This window comes from Ursus maritimus, unplaced genomic scaffold (assembly GCF_017311325.1).
Source record: "Ursus maritimus isolate PB19 unplaced genomic scaffold, ASM1731132v1 scaffold_15, whole genome shotgun sequence".
Lineage (NCBI taxonomy): Eukaryota > Metazoa > Chordata > Mammalia > Carnivora > Ursidae > Ursus > Ursus maritimus.
This window is the reverse complement of record NW_024423897.1, coordinates 42,779,678-42,800,686: the sequence shown is the minus strand read 5'-3', so window position 1 is coordinate 42,800,686 and position 21,009 is coordinate 42,779,678. Positions and strand designations below refer to the sequence as shown.

At 32.5% G+C, this 21,009-nt stretch overlaps 1 protein-coding gene across 1 annotated transcript in view; it reads right to left on the bottom strand.

The window, feature by feature from the left end:
- CDH9 (cadherin 9) overlaps positions 1–21,009 on the bottom strand; it is a 74,885-nt gene that overhangs the window by 12,969 nt on the left and 40,907 nt on the right. Inside the window, 5 exon segments of the mRNA XM_040630212.1 lie at positions 9,032–9,285; positions 10,216–10,403; positions 12,488–12,655; positions 13,244–13,363; positions 20,699–20,993. Of these exon segments, the coding sequence (XP_040486146.1) occupies positions 9,032–9,285; positions 10,216–10,403; positions 12,488–12,655; positions 13,244–13,363; positions 20,699–20,993 (1,025 nt within the window).

Genomic DNA, 21,009 nt, shown 5'->3' with positions numbered 1-21,009 from the left:
GGATAACTAGAAACTAGATACAAAAATAAATATGTAAAATCCATAATGGTGTATACGTACATTTCCTAGGATCAAAAATTATATCAGGTTTTAACTAACAATTCATTGTCAGACAAGGATCTGAGATAGATCTTATTTAAAAAAAAAAAAACTATTGTACTAAAATTGAGTATGGCAGTCATATTAAATTTTCTCTTTTTAATCTCTATTGCTTGATAAATGCTAAAATGGAAAAAAAAATACAGCGCTTCCTATCTCTAGGTGTCAGGCCTCCTACAAGTTCCTAATGTGGGCTAAGAAAGTCAGTAGAACATTTTTTAAATGTTCTGTTTTTCTTAAATACTTACACCAAATTCTGCTGATGAATAAAACAAACCTAAAATGAACACAAAGAAAGCAGTGTAAAAAATATATATATAACCCAACCACATGTATGTATTGAGTGGAATTCAATTTATAATATTTGCCTGAATATATTTCTTTCCATTGTTGGAAAAGTCAATAGCTAGCCATTAGCTGTTGCTAAACAGACATTGGATTTCTTCCTACTGTTAGCATTGAAGATCAAAATAGAAAATAAAAATCCCTTTGTGCTCATTGCTACTTGCCCTAGAGATTAGCATGGGGCTTTCTATGATTGAAGAATAGGTAACAATTCTAACATTATGCAAGTCTAGCTTTGATATACTTGGAGCTTATGTGGGATCAGAGTAAGTTTCTGACTATCCTACTCATAGATTTAATCTTGAAAGGTACTACTTTCCCAGTTAAGAATTCATGTTGGAGAGCCACTTTGGCAATTTAGAAATAGCTCACTTAATTAACACTAACACTGCACACTTCCAGGTATATATTCAGAAATTTGCCCTCGTGCAAATAATGTCTCACAATTTGTCAAAGCCCAGAGATAATTTTCTTTTATTCAGAAGCCAATATTCTATTTTCAACACAGGATGGGACATTCTGGTTTACCTATTAATAATAAATACACTGGTTACCACAGATGACCAGAAAGAAGCTTGATAAACAACACAGGACAAAACTATCTCTATGTTCCAGCATATGGCCTACTAAAACAACACTATTTTATTTATTTCCTTACATTTAATTTTGAGCAATAAGTTAAAAAAAAAAAAAAGACCACTGGCGTAACTCTTTAAATGAAACAGGATCTGCAGAAACAGCAAATAAATGAAAAAGAGCACAAGAGAACTAAGCCTGTGGAAGCTGAACTCTACTTCTACTTTGTTTGCTTTTCATTTTTCATGTTCTGCCATTAAGAATCCAACGAATATCAGATCCCTGTATTTTCATCTATCACAATAAAACACGTAAATTAAATTACAAACACCGGAACAAATCAGTCCAGGATGCAGAAATGTGTGAAGGATAGTACTCCTCTTCCTTTACTGAATTCCAGGTACATCTTCCACCGACTAAGTCAATATAATTAGGCTATAAGTTTGCTCTTTCCTTTCCAGCTACTGCATTCCAGAAATGTGTTTTCTATCTATGAACTATGAAACTTTCATTGCCCTTCAAAAGGAGAGTGTGGCTATACAGTACTTGAGCAAATTGTTCAAATCTTTTTTTTTCCCGAGATTAATGGCATGATTTTTAAATAGTCATGATTTTTAAATAAATCAGTATTATTTTACTCTCTATAATAAATTCAAGCAAGTATTAGAGAAACACTGATACACACACACACACATCCATTTATTCACTCATTTCAGCTAGGGTGGAATCATGTACATTTTATTGAAGCATAACTAAAAAAGCATTTCTTTCCAGCAAGTTTGTTGTGTACTTCTCAGTTTGACTGCAGTAGAAAAGAAAAGTAGAAAACAAGTAGAAAAGTAGAAAACAAATTCTAAAATTTGTTGAACTTTAAGTATGTTGAGCATAAAATAGGTGCGAAATGAGACAACATGTTCTTTCAGAACCTGTAAAGCTATAATCAACCCTATAACTTGGGAAATCCATGATTACTAATGAGGTGAAGCAGAGCTGACAACAGCTGCTAATTGTAATCATAATCTCATGTTGCAAGCGGCAGATGTATTTCAGAAAGTATGTTTGATGAACAGATTTACTGGTGGGTGAGAAACAGTTCCTAAGATTTCCCTGGAAAATATTTCTCCATGATGCTTATCATAGCCCATTTCTGCTCTGGGGATCAGTCCTCCTTCTAAATTCTATAGGAGGAAACAAAAGAGTCACGCATTACAATGTTGTCTCCTTGTTGAATTATTGCTAGTTTCTCGCAGTGTAATAAGATATCTAAAGGTATTTTTTTTGCATATATCTTAATACAAACAGGAACCAGCCTATATACTATATTTTCAGGCATGGCCTTATATGTTTTGACAGAGTTGGGGTAGAAACATAATTTGGGATAAATTTGTTTCTTTCAATATTTTTATTTTTGTCATAATTTCTGAGATTTTATATGTAAAACCACTGTTCATTATTTCTTTATACTTGAGTACCTTATTAAACACAAATATTTTAGAGAGAACTATGAACTTAAAAATTTATCCGCCACTTTTATATACTACAGAGCAAGGCTGCAAATCTTACTATCAGTATTTGACCTGGAAATTTTACTCCTAAAATTGTATCCTGAGGAAATTCCAGATATAGGAAAAGATATATTTATATAGATTGGGTAGATTATTTATTGATACCTATTTCTATATCTGTGTCTATATCAATCTACATCGATATCTAATCTATATATATATATATGTAAGATATATATAGATTGATAGACTGCAACTAAATTTCCAGCAATCATGTATCACCTACATGATAGTGTGTTATTTATATAATACAATATACAATTTATACAAAAGTTTATTAACAAGTTTAATGGCATTATCAAATATTCACAATTAATAAAAATACATAAACCTCTATGTGTATTATAATGATCTCTACTTACTAAAGTTAGTTAGGTGGTTGATAAATGGAAAGTTCTAATACCTGACAAAAATAGAATAAAATACCACTGAAGTATCTATTGAGAGGAGAATTTTATAGATGTCTTCTCCACTACAAAATTTCCTGTGCAAGAGGGACTAAATTATGTAATTAAAACATGTTTAAAATGATATTTTGAATGTCCTTTTTTAGCAACTATAGAATAACAAGGGATGAATTTACCAGCTGCCCCCGCCACACATGCACACACACACACACACACACACACCCACAAAACCCACTAACACTAAATGAAATATATGAAACTAAATAAAAATTATTTTTGAAAGATTATACACCAGAGAACAATGACAATAATCCCAGAGAAAAGAGAAAGATATGATGTGATCCATAAAACTTCCTAGTTTGCTGGCAGGGAGAGGTTCCAGAAAATAATACAGGAAGTGTGATGCAAGATGGAGTCTGTCAACCCACTGAGTTCAAGCTGATAGTCCATGTCGAAAACAAAGTGTCTAGAATTTGAAAGGCAGAATAATTCATGGGAGAGAGCTTCACGAAGAGAGAACTACTGAAATCTGAAGAAAATAGTACTCAAGTTTTAAGCTGAGTACTGACTAGAACATGTTTGGAAACAGATAAAGTGGAGCAATGAAGTAATCAGTCACAAGGATTAGGAGGGAGCAAAACTATGAATAGTTCTAGTTTCCACCAACCAAAGAGGAGAAATTCATAACTCATGGGGCTTTGGTAGACTACTCAGGAAGGTTTTACTTGATTTATGGGGCAAAATTCAGTCTAGAAAAAGGGCTGCTGATAAAGGACAAAAACAAGGTCCAAAAAGATTAAGATGTGAGTAATTTAAACACACATCTTAGGGGCACCTGGGTGACTCAGTCGGTTAAACAGTGAAGTGTCTGCTTTCCGCTCAGGTCATGATCCCAGGGCTTCCTGCTTAGCGAAGTGTCTGCTTCTCCCTCTGCCCCTTCTCCTCCCCCTGCTTGTGTGCTTTTCTTCTCTCTCTCCTGCTTTCTCTCTCACTCATGCTCTCTCTCAAATAAATAAATAAAATCTTAAAAAAAAATTAACAGACATCTGAATGCAGCTCAAGAGTATTTATGAAAATGCAAAGCTAAAAAAAAAAAAGAAAAGAAAAAGAAAATGCAAAGCTACCTAGCACTAAACAGTAAAAGCACAATGTTTGGCATCCAATCAAAAATTACAGGCATGCAAAAAACAAGAAAATATGACTGCCAGGAAAAACCTGTCAATTGAGGGGCACCTGGGTGGCTCGGTTAAGCATCTGCCTTCAGCTCAGGTCATGATGCCAGGGTCCTAGGATCAAGTGAGTCCTGTGTTGGGCTCCTTGCTCAGCAGGGAGCCTGCTTCTCCCTCTCCCTCTGCCTGCTGCCCCCCACCCCCAAGCTTGTGCTCTCTCTCGCCAAATAAAGCCTTTTTTAAAAATTCTGCCAGTTGAAAACAACCCAGAAATAACACTTCCAGAGAAGAAATTATAATCTATGAAATGAAAAAATACTCTAGATGGAATTAAAGCAGGTTAGATATTGGGGAAAAAAAAAAAAAGATTAGTGAACTTGAAGATGAAGATGAATGGGAACTATTTAGAATGGCCAAGAGGGGAAAAAGACTGAACAAACAGCACGAGTGCACTGTATTGTATATTTAGGAGACCTAGCATAATTAATAATTAAATGTCCTTAAAGAGAAGAATATAGGGCAAAAAAATATTAAAGAGGCTGGCTGAAAATTTTTCCAAGTTTGAGGAAAGCCATAAAGTCAGAGATCTTTATAAACTTCAAGTACAAAATAGTTGAAGCACATTATAGAAAGGTACATTATAATCCACTTGCTTAAAACCAGTGACACAATTTAGAAGTGTCCCGAGAAATAACTGACAACGTACGAAGAAAAAAATAAACATTAAGGACAGTGCAAAATTTTTATTGTATTGGTACAAAAAAACAACACATCTAAAGCTGTACCTACAGGGAAATTAAATTATCATTAAAATGTACATATGAGAATAATAGTAGGTCTCAAATCAATGAACGCGGCTTCAGACTCAAGGACATAGACAAGAAGAGCAAATGAAACTCGATGTAAGCAGAAAAAGAATGAAGATCAGAGCCAAAAAAAACCAAACAAACAATAGAAAACAGACTATTGAAAAAGCAATTAAACCTGTTCTTTGAGAAGGTCAATCAACTAAAAAAGTCTAGTCACACTGGCCAAGAAAGAAAAGAGAAAGTAGATACAAATTAACAATAACATCGATGACTATCACTACTAGAGTATCAAAAGGATAATAGAAATATTATGAACAACTTTTTACAACTTTGATGAAATTAAAAAATACCTGAAAGATGAAGAAAAAGGAAAAAAAGTCAAACCAGGTCATGCAAGAATTAAGAAAATCTGAAGAGCCTTACAACTACTAAGGAAATAGAATTTGTAGCAATAACTCAAGTAAAAAAGATAATACAGTCCTTTACTTTTAAATTTTACCAAACATTTAAGGAAAAATACTGTCAATTCTATGCAAACTCTTCCAAAAAATTAAGAGAATCTTACACTTCTGACTGCATTCTGTGAGACAGTATTACTGTGACCCCAAATCCAAACAGACATTACATGAAAACAAAACTGCAAAATCATGTCCCGGTAAAAGTAGGTGCAAAATTATTTTTAAACTTTAGTAAACTGAATTCAACAATATATAATAATTATAGTATGATTTGGCTAAGTGGCATTTATCCCAATAATATGGAGCTTATTCAATATCTGAAAAATAAATCAAATAATACATCATTTAACTATATGGCCATCTCAATAGAGACAGAAGATACCATTTGACAAAATTCAAACTCTATTGCTGATAAAAATGCTTAGAACAAAAGGAATAGAATAAAATTGTCCCAGCAGATGGCATCATACTGAATGATGAAAGACTAAATGATTTCTTCATAAGACAAGGAAGAAGGCAACGATTTCTGTTCTTATTGCCTCTGTTTAACATTGTTTTGGAGGTTCTTGCCAGTGCAATAAAGCAATAAAAAGAAATATAAAAAAAAATGTTTTTGTAGACATAAAAACCACAAAACACAGCTGAAAAAAATCCCTGTATATGCAGAGAAAAATACATTATTTTGGGTTAATAGATTCAGTAACATTGATGATGCTGCCTACATTAATCTACACACTCAACTCAAAATTCTAGCAGACACTTTTGTAGCAGTTGATATATGAAAATATAAAGGGCCTTGAATTACCAAACAAATTTAGAAAAGAAAAAAAAAAGTTAAATGACAAATAGTATTTACTTTCAACACTTTTTATAAAGCTACAGAAAACTGTGACTTTTGGAAACATAAAGATAAATATGTAATTGGAATAGAAGAGAGTCCAGGGTTAGATCCATATATACATGGGCAATTGAATTTTGACGATGGTATGAAGGCTATTCAGTGACAAGAATAGTATTTGGAACTCATGGTGGTGGAAACATTGGGGATCCATATACCAAAAAGCAAAAGAACTGATCCATACTTCATACAATATAAAAATTAACTTAAAATGAATCGTGGATGTAAATGTAATACTGAAACCAATAATCTTCTAGAAGAAAACATGGAATAGGAATTTTGGGATCAGGCAGATGTTTTCTATATAAGGCACTAAAAGCTCAATCCATAAATTAAAAGTTAATAAATGAGATTTCATGAAAATTGAAAACATTTGCCTTTTGAAAGTCACTTTATGGGAATGTAAATACAAGCCACCAACTGGGAGAAAATATTTATAAATCACGTATCTGATAAAGGACTTGTCTCTATTGTGTGAAGTGTGTGTGTGTGTGTGTGTGTGTGTATCTCCAAATCAATAATAAAGAAATAACACAGTAAAATCTGAGCAATTATTGAATAAACCCTTCATCAAAGAACATGTATGGGTGGCATATTAAGCATATAAAAAAAATTCAACGTAGTTGGTCATATAGGCAATAAAGATACTATTATACACCTATTAGAATGGCTACAGTTAAAAAGGTTGACTTTTTATGGTCCATTCGTATCTCTTCTAGGTATTTACTCAAGAAAAGTGAAAGCACATACCTATACAAATTCTGATGCACAGATGTTTGTATATATACTTATATACAAATGTGTATAAAGGTATTGCAATATCCAAATATTCGAAACAACTGAAAATGTTAGCTGATAAGTGAACAGATAAGCAAATTGTGGTATCTCTATACAATGGAATACTTTCCAGCAATTGGAGGAATAAACTATTGATGCACTTAACAACTTGGAAAAATCTCAATAGAGTTATGCTAAGTGAAACAAGTTAGACAAAAGAGAATAAATGCTGTATAATTGCATTTATTTGTACAAATTCTAGAAAACCCAATCTAATCTGATCTATATTGACAGAAACCTGATCAGTGTTTGCGTGGGGGTTGAGGGATGGGTATTAGGAAGTTTGGGAGGAAGGTATTAAAAAGTACACAAGCAAACTTTTGGGGGTTATCTTGATTTTGATGATGTTTTAGTGCGTGTATGAATATACAGATTTTGTCAAATCATACAGATAAAAGTTGTGCAGTTTATTGTTGGTCAGTAATGCCTCAATACATTAGTTAAAAAAAATATAAAAAGGCTGTAATTTTCTAAGCTAACATGTCTATAGTTGGAGCTTATGAAATTCCCTGTTGTGGGCAATGGGATAAATGAAAGGACACTAGACCAAATTCTGAGGGACAAAAACCATGTTTTGCCCTTTGCATAATTTTGTCCCTGAGGGATCTGCCTTGTATAACTGAAGTCAGTCCAATTAGTCTACAAATGAGGAACATTATATTAATTATCTCTAATTAGTAAACAGGTCATTAAGAAAGCAGAGTATGTCTGCCAAAGAATTGGCTGTGCATTCGGATCAACAATAGTTTGAGTCCTCAGTCTGTTAATTATTTGTACTGTGTCCTTTAACCCTTTGCATCTCGGTGTATTCTTCTATAAAATTTGGGTGATAACAACTGTACCTGCCTAATTAAAGTTATGGTGAGGCTTAACTGAGCTAATAAATATAAATCTCTTTAGACTCTCTAGCTTATAGCAAGTGCTCAATAAATGGTAACAATTATTTTACAGAAGGGATAGGCAAAATGTTTGACAGTCTCGTGTCATGAATTTAATGTCACAATTAGACATAGCTACCCATCTTCACCCACCCATCCTATCCATTCATAACTATATTTGCATTCCCCTTAAGAACCACATGTAGTAATCACTGAAGATTCTGGCATATTTAGCTTTGAAAAGGTGGATACAATATTCAAACTTTGGGAAAGTATCACACTATATTTCACAATACCATATTAAGTTTAATGTTTGCCATTCTCAAATATCACTACTTTCTTTACTGATTCTGTTATTATTAGAATATAATTGACATACCGTATTTTTCCAAAATTTTAATAGATGGTATGCCGAGTGACTATCTTTAAAGGAGAAACCAGAATTACACTGTATGTTAACTGACTAAAATTTAAATAAAAAGTTGAAAAAAACGTAGTGTAAAAACAAACAAAAAAGATGCTTCAACATTTTCAAATTACCTCTTAATAGCATTTCTAGAACATTTTTTTTCTAATTCATTTGTTTATATCACTTATTATTTGAACTATGATTTCTCCAAGAGACACAATGAGATAAAAATCACAGCAACCAGAGGATTAAAATCACAGACTCTGGAGCCAGATGGCCTGATTCTCAAACCCAGCTTTGCCACTCACTAATTGTTTTGCAGGTTATTTAAATGCTTAGTACCTTAATCTTGTGACTTGCAGACAGGTATAATAATAGGATCTACCTTGTAAAGTGATGAGTCAAACACAATAATATATTGAGATCACTTAGAAGGCAGTCCAGTTAAGAGTTTGTGCTCTGGAAGTGTTTAGTCTTGTTACTGTACTTAATAACACGTAGTATAACGTAATTTTTTTCACACACACTAATAAATAGTAAGAAGATTTTTCTGCAGGCTTAAAGTTTCATAAAATACTTACTTTATTAAATTGTTCATGGCGTCTGGGTCATATGCTGTAACCTGTCCAATGATGCTGCCCTCCTTTACATCTTCATCTACTTCTATCAAGTAAAAAAGTTTACTGAACACAGGAGGCTCATCTATATCTTCCACAGATATTTTGACCACGGCTGTGTCTTTGAAAGGTCCCAAGTGTAGGAATCGTGGATCAGGGTGGGTGTTACTTGCATCCACTCTTAAAGTGTACAGCATTTTGTTTTCAAAATCTAAATTCTGAAGTTAAATAAGAAAAATTAGTATAATATAGAATACATGACAATGGAAGACAATATTAAAATTTAATAACCAGCTCTGTTAATAATACCAGTAATTGTGGTTAAAAAACTTTCCCAATTATTGCTTTATAGGTATGTCAAATAAATTAGTAATTTTTTGTTTTGTCTTACACTTATTCACAGAGGGTAACTGAATATAACATTAGGATCAATTCCCACTTGCTAATGCATTTCACATTTTGATGGTCACAGGCAAATGTATTATCTAATGGATACATAGATTATTATTATTAAAGTTATACAAAGTTAAAATCAGAAAAAAACATAGAATAAAGTAGAGATTCATCAAACTATTCATATAAGTTGCTTCCTTAGGTCCAACATTTCTAAAACTGTTATTTTAAAAAGAAAAAAAATCATATTTCATTAATCTGAACACTGGAAAGCAAGATGTGAATGAAAACACAAAAATTAGGAAAATAGAACATAATACACATTTAGCTGGATTATAGTATGTAAAGTTTCACAATATTCTCTCCCACTGCATCCAGCATAAAACATGCAGCATCTTCAGGTTTCATCAGCTTGAAGAAGCTAATTTAAATATTTTGAAAAGCGCATGAGATAAAGTTATGGCTGCATGCCTATTTTTGGGGCCACAGAAAATGTAGAAGTACTTTTGAGGCTATCTAATCCTAGTCTGTCTACCTAAAAGCACAAGCAGTTAAGGTTTTGTGTTACTTTTTAAGTATCAGTGATGATGATGGTTCACTTATTTGAGGTGAAACCACAACCATACCCACTTCTATGAAAGCTTGACAGTGTGTAAAGGATGGGAGAAATAAATCCTAGGCTTTTCTTCCCTTAACTGAAAAGCAAAAATAAACTATAAGCGCTCAATGAAAAAATGAAGACAGCGTAAAGAAACCTGTTTGACAGTTATAATCCCTTCCTGTGTATCCTTGTCAGTGATGACATCAAACATGTCTGCTCCATCTCCTTCAGCAATGCTGTATTCCATCTCAGCATTTTCCCCCACATCAGGGTCATTGGCTTTTATCCTTCCAAGATGGGTTCCAAGAGGTACAGACTCGGGAGAATTAAATTGATACGTACCTGAAAATTAAATCAGAGGTGTTTTGACATTTCATCTCTAGATAACAAAAATCTTTGTTTCTTCTGCCTTTTTTACTTCAATAAATTAATATTAAAGTTGGAGAGCTTTTCATCATATTGAATTGTAATTGTAAACTGTCAAAAATTATAGGTTTATTAAGTTGGAAAAATAATTTATAAAGGCAGAACACTCTCATTTTGTAAATGAGAAATATAAGTTCCAGGAAGATTAAGTGGACATTCCAAGGTTATTTAGATATAAGTGGTAGACATGATATTAGAATCTAGAACTTTTGCTCAAGAGGCCAAGAAAACTGATCATTTACTACATATCTAGAACTTTCAGTATTGTCATTATATATTTTTATGTAGTTTAATAAAAAACATGGACTTATTCTTATAACCTAAGTCAGGGATAGAAAACTAAATCCATACACAGAAACTTTCCTCCCTTCCTTCCTACCTTCCTTCCTTCCTTCCTTCCTTCCTTCCTTCCTTCCTTCCTTCTTTTTTTGCTTCTTAATTAATGCCTTAAAGTGGAATATGAATGTTTCCTTATCCTGCAGTTTTCAGCCAATCATTATATTGCACTTTGCTGTCCTTGAAAGGATTTTAGTTTGTGACTATTTATTTAAGAGACAATATGAAAAAGTTACAAAAAGAGTTAATGGAAGTTAGAAATGTTTTTAAACATTTAATATGTGCTGAACTCTGTATAAGGCCAAAGGCTCTCTGTATTAATTTGTTTAATTCTAACACTTGTTTTCAAAACACCAAGGTAGTAGGTACATGATCTTCACGGATAAGGCTCAAGGAAATCATCCAATGAAATTGAGAAATGCAGGTTGATTAACTAAGTCTCTCTGACTTCAAAGTCTATACTCTTTCCAATTTGCTTGGTGATTAAGGACTTCTAAATCCAACTGCCTGGATTGGAATTCTCATCACTGGGCAAGTTACATTCTCTAACCCTTGATTTCCTATATCTGTAAGAACAGGGTGATAATGACAGGAATTAACTCATAGGGTTTTTTTTATGATTATTACATGAAATTATGTCTTTAATATGTTTATTCCATGGCTACTTCATAAACACTTTTTTTATTATTGCTATTGTAGCTCTGAACCTTTTGCTAAGATTATTAAAGAGCATGGAATTATAGAGTGGCAAACCATTTGAGAATTCAAGTCCTACTCTTTCAGTTTATATTTAAGGAAACCGAATGCAAAGCTTAGATTTATGTTAATTAAGCTTATTATTTATATTCTCAGCAAACTTAAAAACATTTATCAGATGTATATGTCAAACATCCAATGTTGAATCATCAAATATTTTAAATTTGACTAGTTTGGAGAATGCTCTAATGTATTAGATTCAATATCATAAATTTCAATTTGAAACCCCTTAATTGAACATTTCAAAATAGGGAGCTTTATATTTTTATATACTGTAAAAGGGAAACATTTGCAGCAAAGGATTAGAATCTTTTTATAGGAACTCATGACATGCAAAGCATCCATGGTTTAACATATATGCTTAAAGTGGTGATAACTAAAATGGTATTGACTAATTTAATCTTTACAAGTAGGTAACAGATTTTAGCAAACTTTAACATGTTTCAGATGCCATCAGAACTAAGATATACCATAACTCTAGGGGCCATTAGGAAAAATAAATGCTGCCAATTAAACACAACTTGCATTGATTTTGATACAGTATCTGATTTTATGAGACTTTAAAACATTGAGTGTGTGTTTTAGAATCAATTAAATAAGGGAATATTATTTGTATACACAGACAGGATAACTGAGGTGAGACAAGTGACAGACATGAATTTGAAACCAGGAAGTCAGAACTGAGAGTCCACACTGTGAACCACAAAAGAGGTAAGAAAAAGAGTGAGATGATCATAGTGAATACTGGGAAATCAATTTGTGGAAACTGTGATAATTTGTTGGGGGGACAGGTTGTGGATTTGCCTTTCTTCATAAACTAATAGTGAAAATACCGGTACAAATATTAGCCTCTATTTGTAGTGTGTTGGAGAAGACTTCAGACATGAGATAAATAAAACCTTCCTTACTCTGGGGAAATCGAGGAGGATTGTTGTTGACATCCGTCAGAGTGATGTTTACTGTGGTGGTTCCAGAAAGGCCTCCCATCTGGCCGCCCATGTCTTTGGCTTGTATAACCACTTGGTACTGCTCTCTGTTTTCTCTGCTCATGTCTGGTAGTGCAGTTTTTATTATGCCTTTTACAAAAAATAGACAAATGTTTTACAGTTCAATCACTGAGTTTTAAGATTAACCTATGCAAAATCTATTGATATGATGAACAGAAGTTCATCATAACAGATAAAAAGTTGGTGTACCAAATGTATGAAATCCATAAACATTAAATTGTAATTTACAGAACGGAAAGAATTCTTCCACTGGCTATTATACAGGGAACAAGGTTTGCTAAATCAATTTAATTATCTTTTTGATGAAAAAATTAACTTCATTCAAAAATCTTCAGATTAATAAGCTTACTTGATTTTGATGATTGGTCACATTCTTTAGGTTTTGAGTATTTCCTGTGACACACAAACTGCTAAATCTCTGAAATTTTGTATTTGGTGTCATGAATTTAAACTCACTAAATAATATTCTCAAAAGCTAACAGTTCAAATAATCTATTTAAGTAATAGGCAATTTGCTTTTATTTCCATGGAATACCTGTAGGGTGTAAGTAAAAGCATGATACTGAATCAATAGCTTTTAAAATTCAGAAAAATCTATAATTATGCATCTAGATGTATTACAACATGAGAAAGAGACCAAGTCTTAAATGTTATTACCTGATTCTGGGTCCACTGAAAAATATGGCTGTCCTTGCAATATGCTGTAGACCACTTTGGCACTGTTTCCATAGTTGGCGTCATCCGCATCTGTTGCGGTCACTTGTATAACAGATGTACCTACACGAATCCCCACCCAAACACAGACACTTAAATACTTCTAACTTCAAAAACTGTCTTTCTGAAAAATTACTGCTAGTTGTGTGGTGTGTTAGACAATGGTATATGTTTAAAGAAATTTGTTTAAATGATGCTGCCTCCAAAAAAACACACACTTTTATTTTTCATTCTTTTTTTAAAATTTCAATATCCCTTAATTTTATGGTTTGAGCTGAGAAAAAATCAACAACCTGTTTTATCATAAAAATGAACATAATTAGACAAATGCCTTGCACTTTTAGCTGATCAAAAATATTGTAAGGAACAATTTTTCGCTGAATACAGTGCATATGCAATTTTCAATTAATGCATTTATTGATAACTGGAAATGTGTATTCAAAGATAAAACCAGCATTGGTAACACCCAGGCTTGCTTTTTACTCTGGTAAATTATTGTGTATTGTAAACAGAATAAAAAATAGAGGGGCCCTGTATTTATAGAAAACAAAATGACATAAAATTGACCTGTAACTTTGTGTGTGTTTAAGATATAAATGATTATTAAGTATCTGTGTCTCCCTTTAAAATGTAGTTACCAAAGTCATATATGATTATATTTATTGGTATGCTACCTATTATTTGCTGCACATAATGAAATCAGTAGATATTTCCCCCAAAAGTTAAGAAAGTATATAGTTCTGTGACATGCAATACTGTAATTTAACACTACTCTGTTTAATTTTATTTTATAAAACTTAAACCATTTTCTTTTTACTTTATCACAAATTATCTTTAAAAAGATAAAAAGACTTTAAAGGGGCTAGTTTCAGGAGCTTAATATAATGTAGTATATTAATGGGCTTTTCTGATATTTCACTGATCACTATAAAGATTCAAAGCATGGTTGTAAAACTACTATTAACTAAAACCTACTATGTATCCCTTGGGCAAAATGAGTTTATATGACATTTTCTAGTATACTACATACAATTTTCCAAAGTTTGACTCTGATTCTTACATACATTTTAAAATTCCTTAGGACAGAGGTAAGTTCCACCTTGGCCCTGTCACCTAATTTAACACCCCATATGTTACACACTGAAAACTTGTTTCATTGACTCTTAATGAATGTTTCTCAAAATTTGCATGCATATGCTTATGCAAATCCTAAAAATTAATTAATTGTACATTAAGATTAAACTAACAGCTCATTTCCCATCAATGTATCTGAATACTAACACATGAATTTAGCAGCAGTCTTTTTTATGTTTTTTTTTTCAAAATTAATTAACATAAAAGAACTTGAGCTGTTTCTCTTGAGGCCTAGAATTGATACTTGGTTCATTCTGGGTGAGGACTCACTGTGACTTATTCCGTGGATCCTAGGTTGTTCTCCTTTGTCATTTAAAAAACACCTACTCACATCCTAGCCAGGCCAAGGCAGAAATAATAAAGTGATCTCCACCTCCCCACAATAATGTTTAGAAGTTAAACTAAAGTGGTTTTCTGATTTATATTGAATTTTTTATATAAACCTATGTGAACATATGTTAGTTAGAATAAGAATTGTTTTCATAGTTGAGGATTATTTGAAATATGAATTATTCAGTGTAATCAGTATGCTAAATGCAAGTAGTTAATTCATCAATTCCATGACATGTATTTTGCTATAAGTTTCATTTTTCTTTTACTGAGGATATCATTTAATAATGAAAACAGGGAAAAATACTCCTCTATACCTTTTGACACTTATAATAATACACTTCGTTGTTAAATCTGTTTTCTGTTGTTTGCTTTTTATTGTGGGTATGTGATCTTAGAACATATCCAAAAATACTTGACCTAAAAAAGACAAATAATTTAATCTAAGGAATAAAAGTCAGTCTGGTTATGTGACTAAAATGTTACAAACACTTGTATAGTACTAGGACTATTCCTTCTCTTAGAATCATGGTAATGATTAGGAACGCTGTTCAACACTGATGAACACTGACAGCATATTATTACAATATTTATAATGGTAGAATGAAAAAGAAATATCTAGTATGTTGGACTTTAGGGAATGGATAGTGGTATTTCTTTCATAGGTTGTATTTTTTTCATAAACTTATTGCACAGTTAATGCTATTTAGTAATAAAATTAGAAAGTAGTTTCTATGTTTTTTGTAATGATTTTATAATTGTGTGTTTATAAAGATGGATTAAAAGATTGTGATTTTTATATCCCTCTGAATTTTCTGAAATAGTTATAATTTTCATTTGTTCTCAAATAATTTAAAATAAGTATTTTACTTTTATATTAAACGATTAAAAAATTAAGTATAGTGAAGCCTGAACAACACATTTATTATATTTGTTATTTGTAGGCTTTGTCCTGTATGATGTAAACTCTCCAAAGGCAGAGGCCATGTCTGGTTTTATTCAACATTTTATCTTTGAAGCCCAGCAGAGTTTCTAGCAGAGAGTCTTAATGAGAATGAACATTTACAGAATGCTTAAGGTAGGCTAAGCAAAATACTCAACGCTTACTTTATATGAGTACTTTATTCTCATGAGAAGCATGAGATGAAGGCCTTGAGCCACAGAGAGGTTGCTCGTGGCCACACATCTAGTAGGTGATAGAGATGGGATTCACCGTAGCCAGTCTGAGGAAAGCAGCGCCATTCTAACTACTTCGTTAAATGGCTTGTCTGGCATTGGGGCTATGATTAGACACATTATTGAATCTACAGTCTGTGAACCCTAAGAAAGGGCTTGGATTAAGTCATAAAGGATTCATTGATGAGTTCTACATGTGAACTGTGAAAACTATGGAGGGATTTCTTGAGGAGATGGTGTGGGAGGGGAACTGGATAAGTTTTTGAGAGACCGTTTGGGGAAATCCCCGTCCATGAGAAAGTATGCATCAAACCCTGCAAATCTATACAGTAGGATTTTGCCTAGATGAAGATGAATGCATGCAAATATAGAAAGGTGATAGATAATCTTTAGTCAAGGTATAATGACCACAAAAAATTGAAAAATATAAAAAGTCGGGCCTACCATAAATATGTAAATCAGTATATCCCATTTTCCTTCATTATATATCCTTATATATTATCCAGATTATATGTTCTGATAAGAAGATGCGAATGCCTTTCAGATTTCAACAATTGGAGTCATTTGATTTTAGCTTTTGAAAAGGAGAGAAGCATGTGATTCTGAGAAACACAATGGAATATGGCATATGGTTTTGACAGAAAGAAGCAGGGGCAGAAAGATAAAACAAGGGGCGCCTGGGTGGCACAGCGGTTAAGCGTCTGCCTTCGGCTCAGGGCGTGATCCCGGCGTTATGGGATCGAGCCCCCCATCAGGCTCTTCTGCTATGAGCCTGCTTCTTCCTCTCACACTCCCCCTGCTTGTGTTCCCTCTCTCGCTGGCTGTCTCTATCTCTGTCAAATAAATAAATAAAGTCTTTAAAAAAAAAAAAAAAGAAAGATAAAACAAGGAGAGGAATTGGTGAGAAAGAAAAGGAAGAGACAATTAGGACAAAAATAAACAGGGAAAAGGGACAGTATGGAGGAGAACACTAGAGGATATTATTGGGGAGAAGGATAGGATAATAACAAATTTCATTTTATTTCATAAGACTTTATTTACCTCCAAGGTTAACACGAGTTTTGGGGTTTTTTTCTTAGCTCTGATTTAAATGAAAACCACTAATATAATGAAAATAATATTAGAATCGAATTGTTGTGTATTACTTCATTTATAGAAGCATTCTTTATTATTTGATTATGTATGGGTCTTAACTCTTAGTATATAGGTTACCCATAGCTTGAAAAAGTTCCCAAGTATCACCCTTTAGTTTTTCTCTGTAATTGATTAGCTGTGTAAGTAAAAACAGAGACAATCACATTTACAAAATTATACTGAGTTAATACTAATTTTCCTTTAAAGGAAACATACAACAATAAACCAATATAATTTTAAAATATAAAATACATAGACTTTTTATTTAGATATTTTATACATTAATAGATCTAAAATCTTAATATAAAATGCAGTCACTCCCCTTCCTGTTATTTGTATTTAGTTTTGAGAAGGACATTTGAATTAAAAGAATAAAATAAGAAAAATACTATGGGGTATCTAACAGGGTGATGGGCATTAAGGAGTGCACATGATATGATGAGCCCTGGGTGTTATACACAACCAATGAATCAATGAACACTACCTCAAAAACTAACGATGTATTATATGTTGGCTAATTGAATTTAAATAAAAAAAGAAAAATGCTGCTTTTGAGGAGTTACTAAGAGGCTAATAATATTAGAAGTTTTCCATAATAAGCACAACTATTTTACAGTGGGGGGAAATACTAAGGCATTAAAATTATCCAGTTTTCCCTGCTTTTATTATTTTTTTTACAACTAGTATAGTAATAATTTGCATGTTTTGTGGCAAGTCAGTTTAACTCTTTTGGACTTATTTTTACTTATTTATTAGAAGAGGTGTAATGTGGTGTCTTGTGTATGTGTGTGTGTATGTGTGTTTGCATAAAATATGTACATTTATACTTAAAAATTGTCACACATACAAAGTCTATCCGTGGGTCAAACAGGAAGCAATTAATGCAGTGATGTCAATGTTAGTAGTAATAATAACTATCCTCCATAAGTAGGATCAAGATTTACCTGTAGTTTTTATTTATTTATTATTAAGTTTTTATTTATGTATTTATTTGAGAGAGAGAGAGAAAATCTTGAGCAGACTCCGAGCTGAGTGCAGAGCCTGTCACAGTGCTCCAACCCAGGACCCTGAGATCATGACCTGAGCCAAAACCAAGAATCAACACTTAACCGCCTAGGCCCTCTGGGTGCCCAAAGATTTATTGGCAGTTTTTAAATCTTCTTTTATTAATATGAAAAGCTGCAACCAGAGTAATACAGCTACTTGCTATATGTTTCTTCCTTTTTTCAGTTTTGTTGGAATTGTAGGCACAGAGGCAGTGCAATTGACAATGACCTAAATTCTCATTTTTAAGGCCTGCAATAACCAGAAATTTTGCTGCCCACAATTTAAAGTTTATATAAATGAAATATAGATTGCCTTACAGGAAGGGCTTTTTGGACAATGTAATCTGCAAGCCTTCTTCCATGTATACACTTATATATTCTGTATTTTATTATGGGTATTGAACAAGTGAAGTCTTTTATTTTTAATAAAATATTCAAGTGCTTATTCTAGTGCTGATCTTATTACATACTTGATAAATATTAATAAAACAATGATGTAGAATATATTTGAATTAGGTAGATGATAGGAATACAGAGTAGAGAGTTAATAATATTCCATTAAACAGCACAAAATAATATGGGGAAAATACAGGTTATTAGAGTTTTAGTATTAATAGTCTGATAAGTAAATACTCTGGTTTTTAAAACGAGGTAACTCTTTGAAAAATTTAAAAGTTATTCAAATATAAATCAGTTATTATCAAAATGTGTCATATTCAAATATCTGTCATCCAAATTATGCTTTTTATTCCTGTAGGTATATCAAATCTGTTTCCAGAAGGATAAATGAAAGTTTTTGTACTATTAAGTGTCAAAATATCTGACAAAATAGGGGTGCCTGGGTGGCTCAGTCAGTTAAGCATCCACCTCTTGGTTTTGGCTGAGGTGATGATCTCAGGGTCCTGCTATCGAGTCCAACCCCTCAATGCAGAGTCTGCTTGGGATTCTTTCCCTCTTCCTCTCACTCCCCCTCTCTTCCTCCCCCTGCTCGCACTCCCTCTCTCTTGTCCTCTCTCTTTCCCTCTCTCAAACAAATAAGTAAAATATTTTTTAAAATATCTGGCAAAATAATGTGCATACGGAATAAACAATAATGTTTTATAAAGGTTAAAGTGTGTTAATCAGAAAACCAAACTACCTTAGAATGCTCATCAATAGGAAGTTTGAAATGGAGAGTACAGTTTTAGGTGTATCTTCATCTCAAATGTAAGTCCATAAAGAGATCATGATATATATCTACCTTAGCCCACTGGTCGACCTATATGGACCAGTCCAGTACTTTCCATGGAACTATACTGGGCTAGCAGATATTTTAAAATGTTAAAGAAAACACAACCACTCGTATTTCATCTAGGCTTTCTGATTTCATAGGACTCCTGTCTAATTTGATAACTCCTTTTCATATTATTGGAATGAATACCTGAAAAGGCAGTAGAACTGCACTTTTCTCAGATGGAAGAGTTTTCAATTGAGGTTAGAGGAAATAACTTCTTTACAAACCCCTGGTTCTTCTGGCTAGATGACACAAATAATTAAGAAACATGTTGTATCATTCACTCAGTAAAGATGGATATAAGTTTGCTTTTCCTCATAAAGAAACCATTTTAGACTGAAACATGTATTAATTGTAATAATTTCAAAGCTAATCACTGAAAACTGATTTTGAGATAATATTCAACTAAATAGTTTCAAATTTTGAAAATCGGTTGCATATTTTGGATATTAATGTTAAGTTTATATCACTTCTTTTTTAATATGTTATGACTTGATAACAGCTCTTATCTCATTAACAAATCTAAACTTACACATGCAGGTAAAAAATTGCGTAATAACAGATGATATTTAAAATTGTAAACACAAAAAAAATAAATAAATAAAATAAAATTGTAAACAGCCTTAAAAATGAAACAGTTATTTTCAGTTTGCATAATAAACTATTATTCGGTAGTGGAACACAGCTAAAATAACATTAAAACACTTGGAATATGGTTATTATGCTACGAGGTTATTTGATCTTAATTCAGGTACTTAATCTTTCAGAATCCTGAGTTCCTAATTAACAGAATGAGGATTTAAAGTTCTGTTTCCCGTGCTTTCCACATAAAGTTGTTTCAATGATCAAATGAGATGATCAAAAGAAATTAGTCAAATGCAAGCATTAGTTGTTATGCAAAATAATGCAAGCAAAACTGTCCAAAACTCTGCAAAACTGCTGACACTATTTGATATCCCTTTTCTATTTCAAGCAAAAATACATTCAGCTTGACTGCCATTTGAATGGCAGTTGAGTAGAGGTGAAGATGTTGGTTGAAATGCAATGGAATAACTGTTCTCAGTCATCATATTTTTAGATACCATTTTAGGTAAAAGTTACAACCCAGGAATCTTTAAAAATCTATAAAATTGAAAATAATTAGAAGTGAGATAGTTAAAACTAAATAGTAGTTTTCAGTTATATATAATATATATAATTCTTATCTTGAAAGGGGCTACATATGTTAAGTATATGTCCATAATAATCACCTTAGCAAACAAACAAATAAAAATGTTAAGTTTACATAGATTAACGTATACCTACCGACTCCAGACATTTCAGGAACACTCGCCGTGTATAAGTCTTTGGTGAATTTTGGTTCATTGTCATTGATATCATGGATTTTAATAATAAATTCAGATTCCGGTTCCACCTGCCGCCCGGTCTTTCTGTCTATAGCCTTGGCACGAAGAATGTATAGGGATTTTTCTTCTCTGTCTAATTTCTTTGCAGCATGAATATCTCCTGTATTTTCATCTATAACAAATAGACTGCCAGCTCCATCTCCTGTTAATATGTATTTTAAATTTCCATCTCCTTTATCTTGGTCGGTGTGAAGCTTCAGAGAGGCAGAA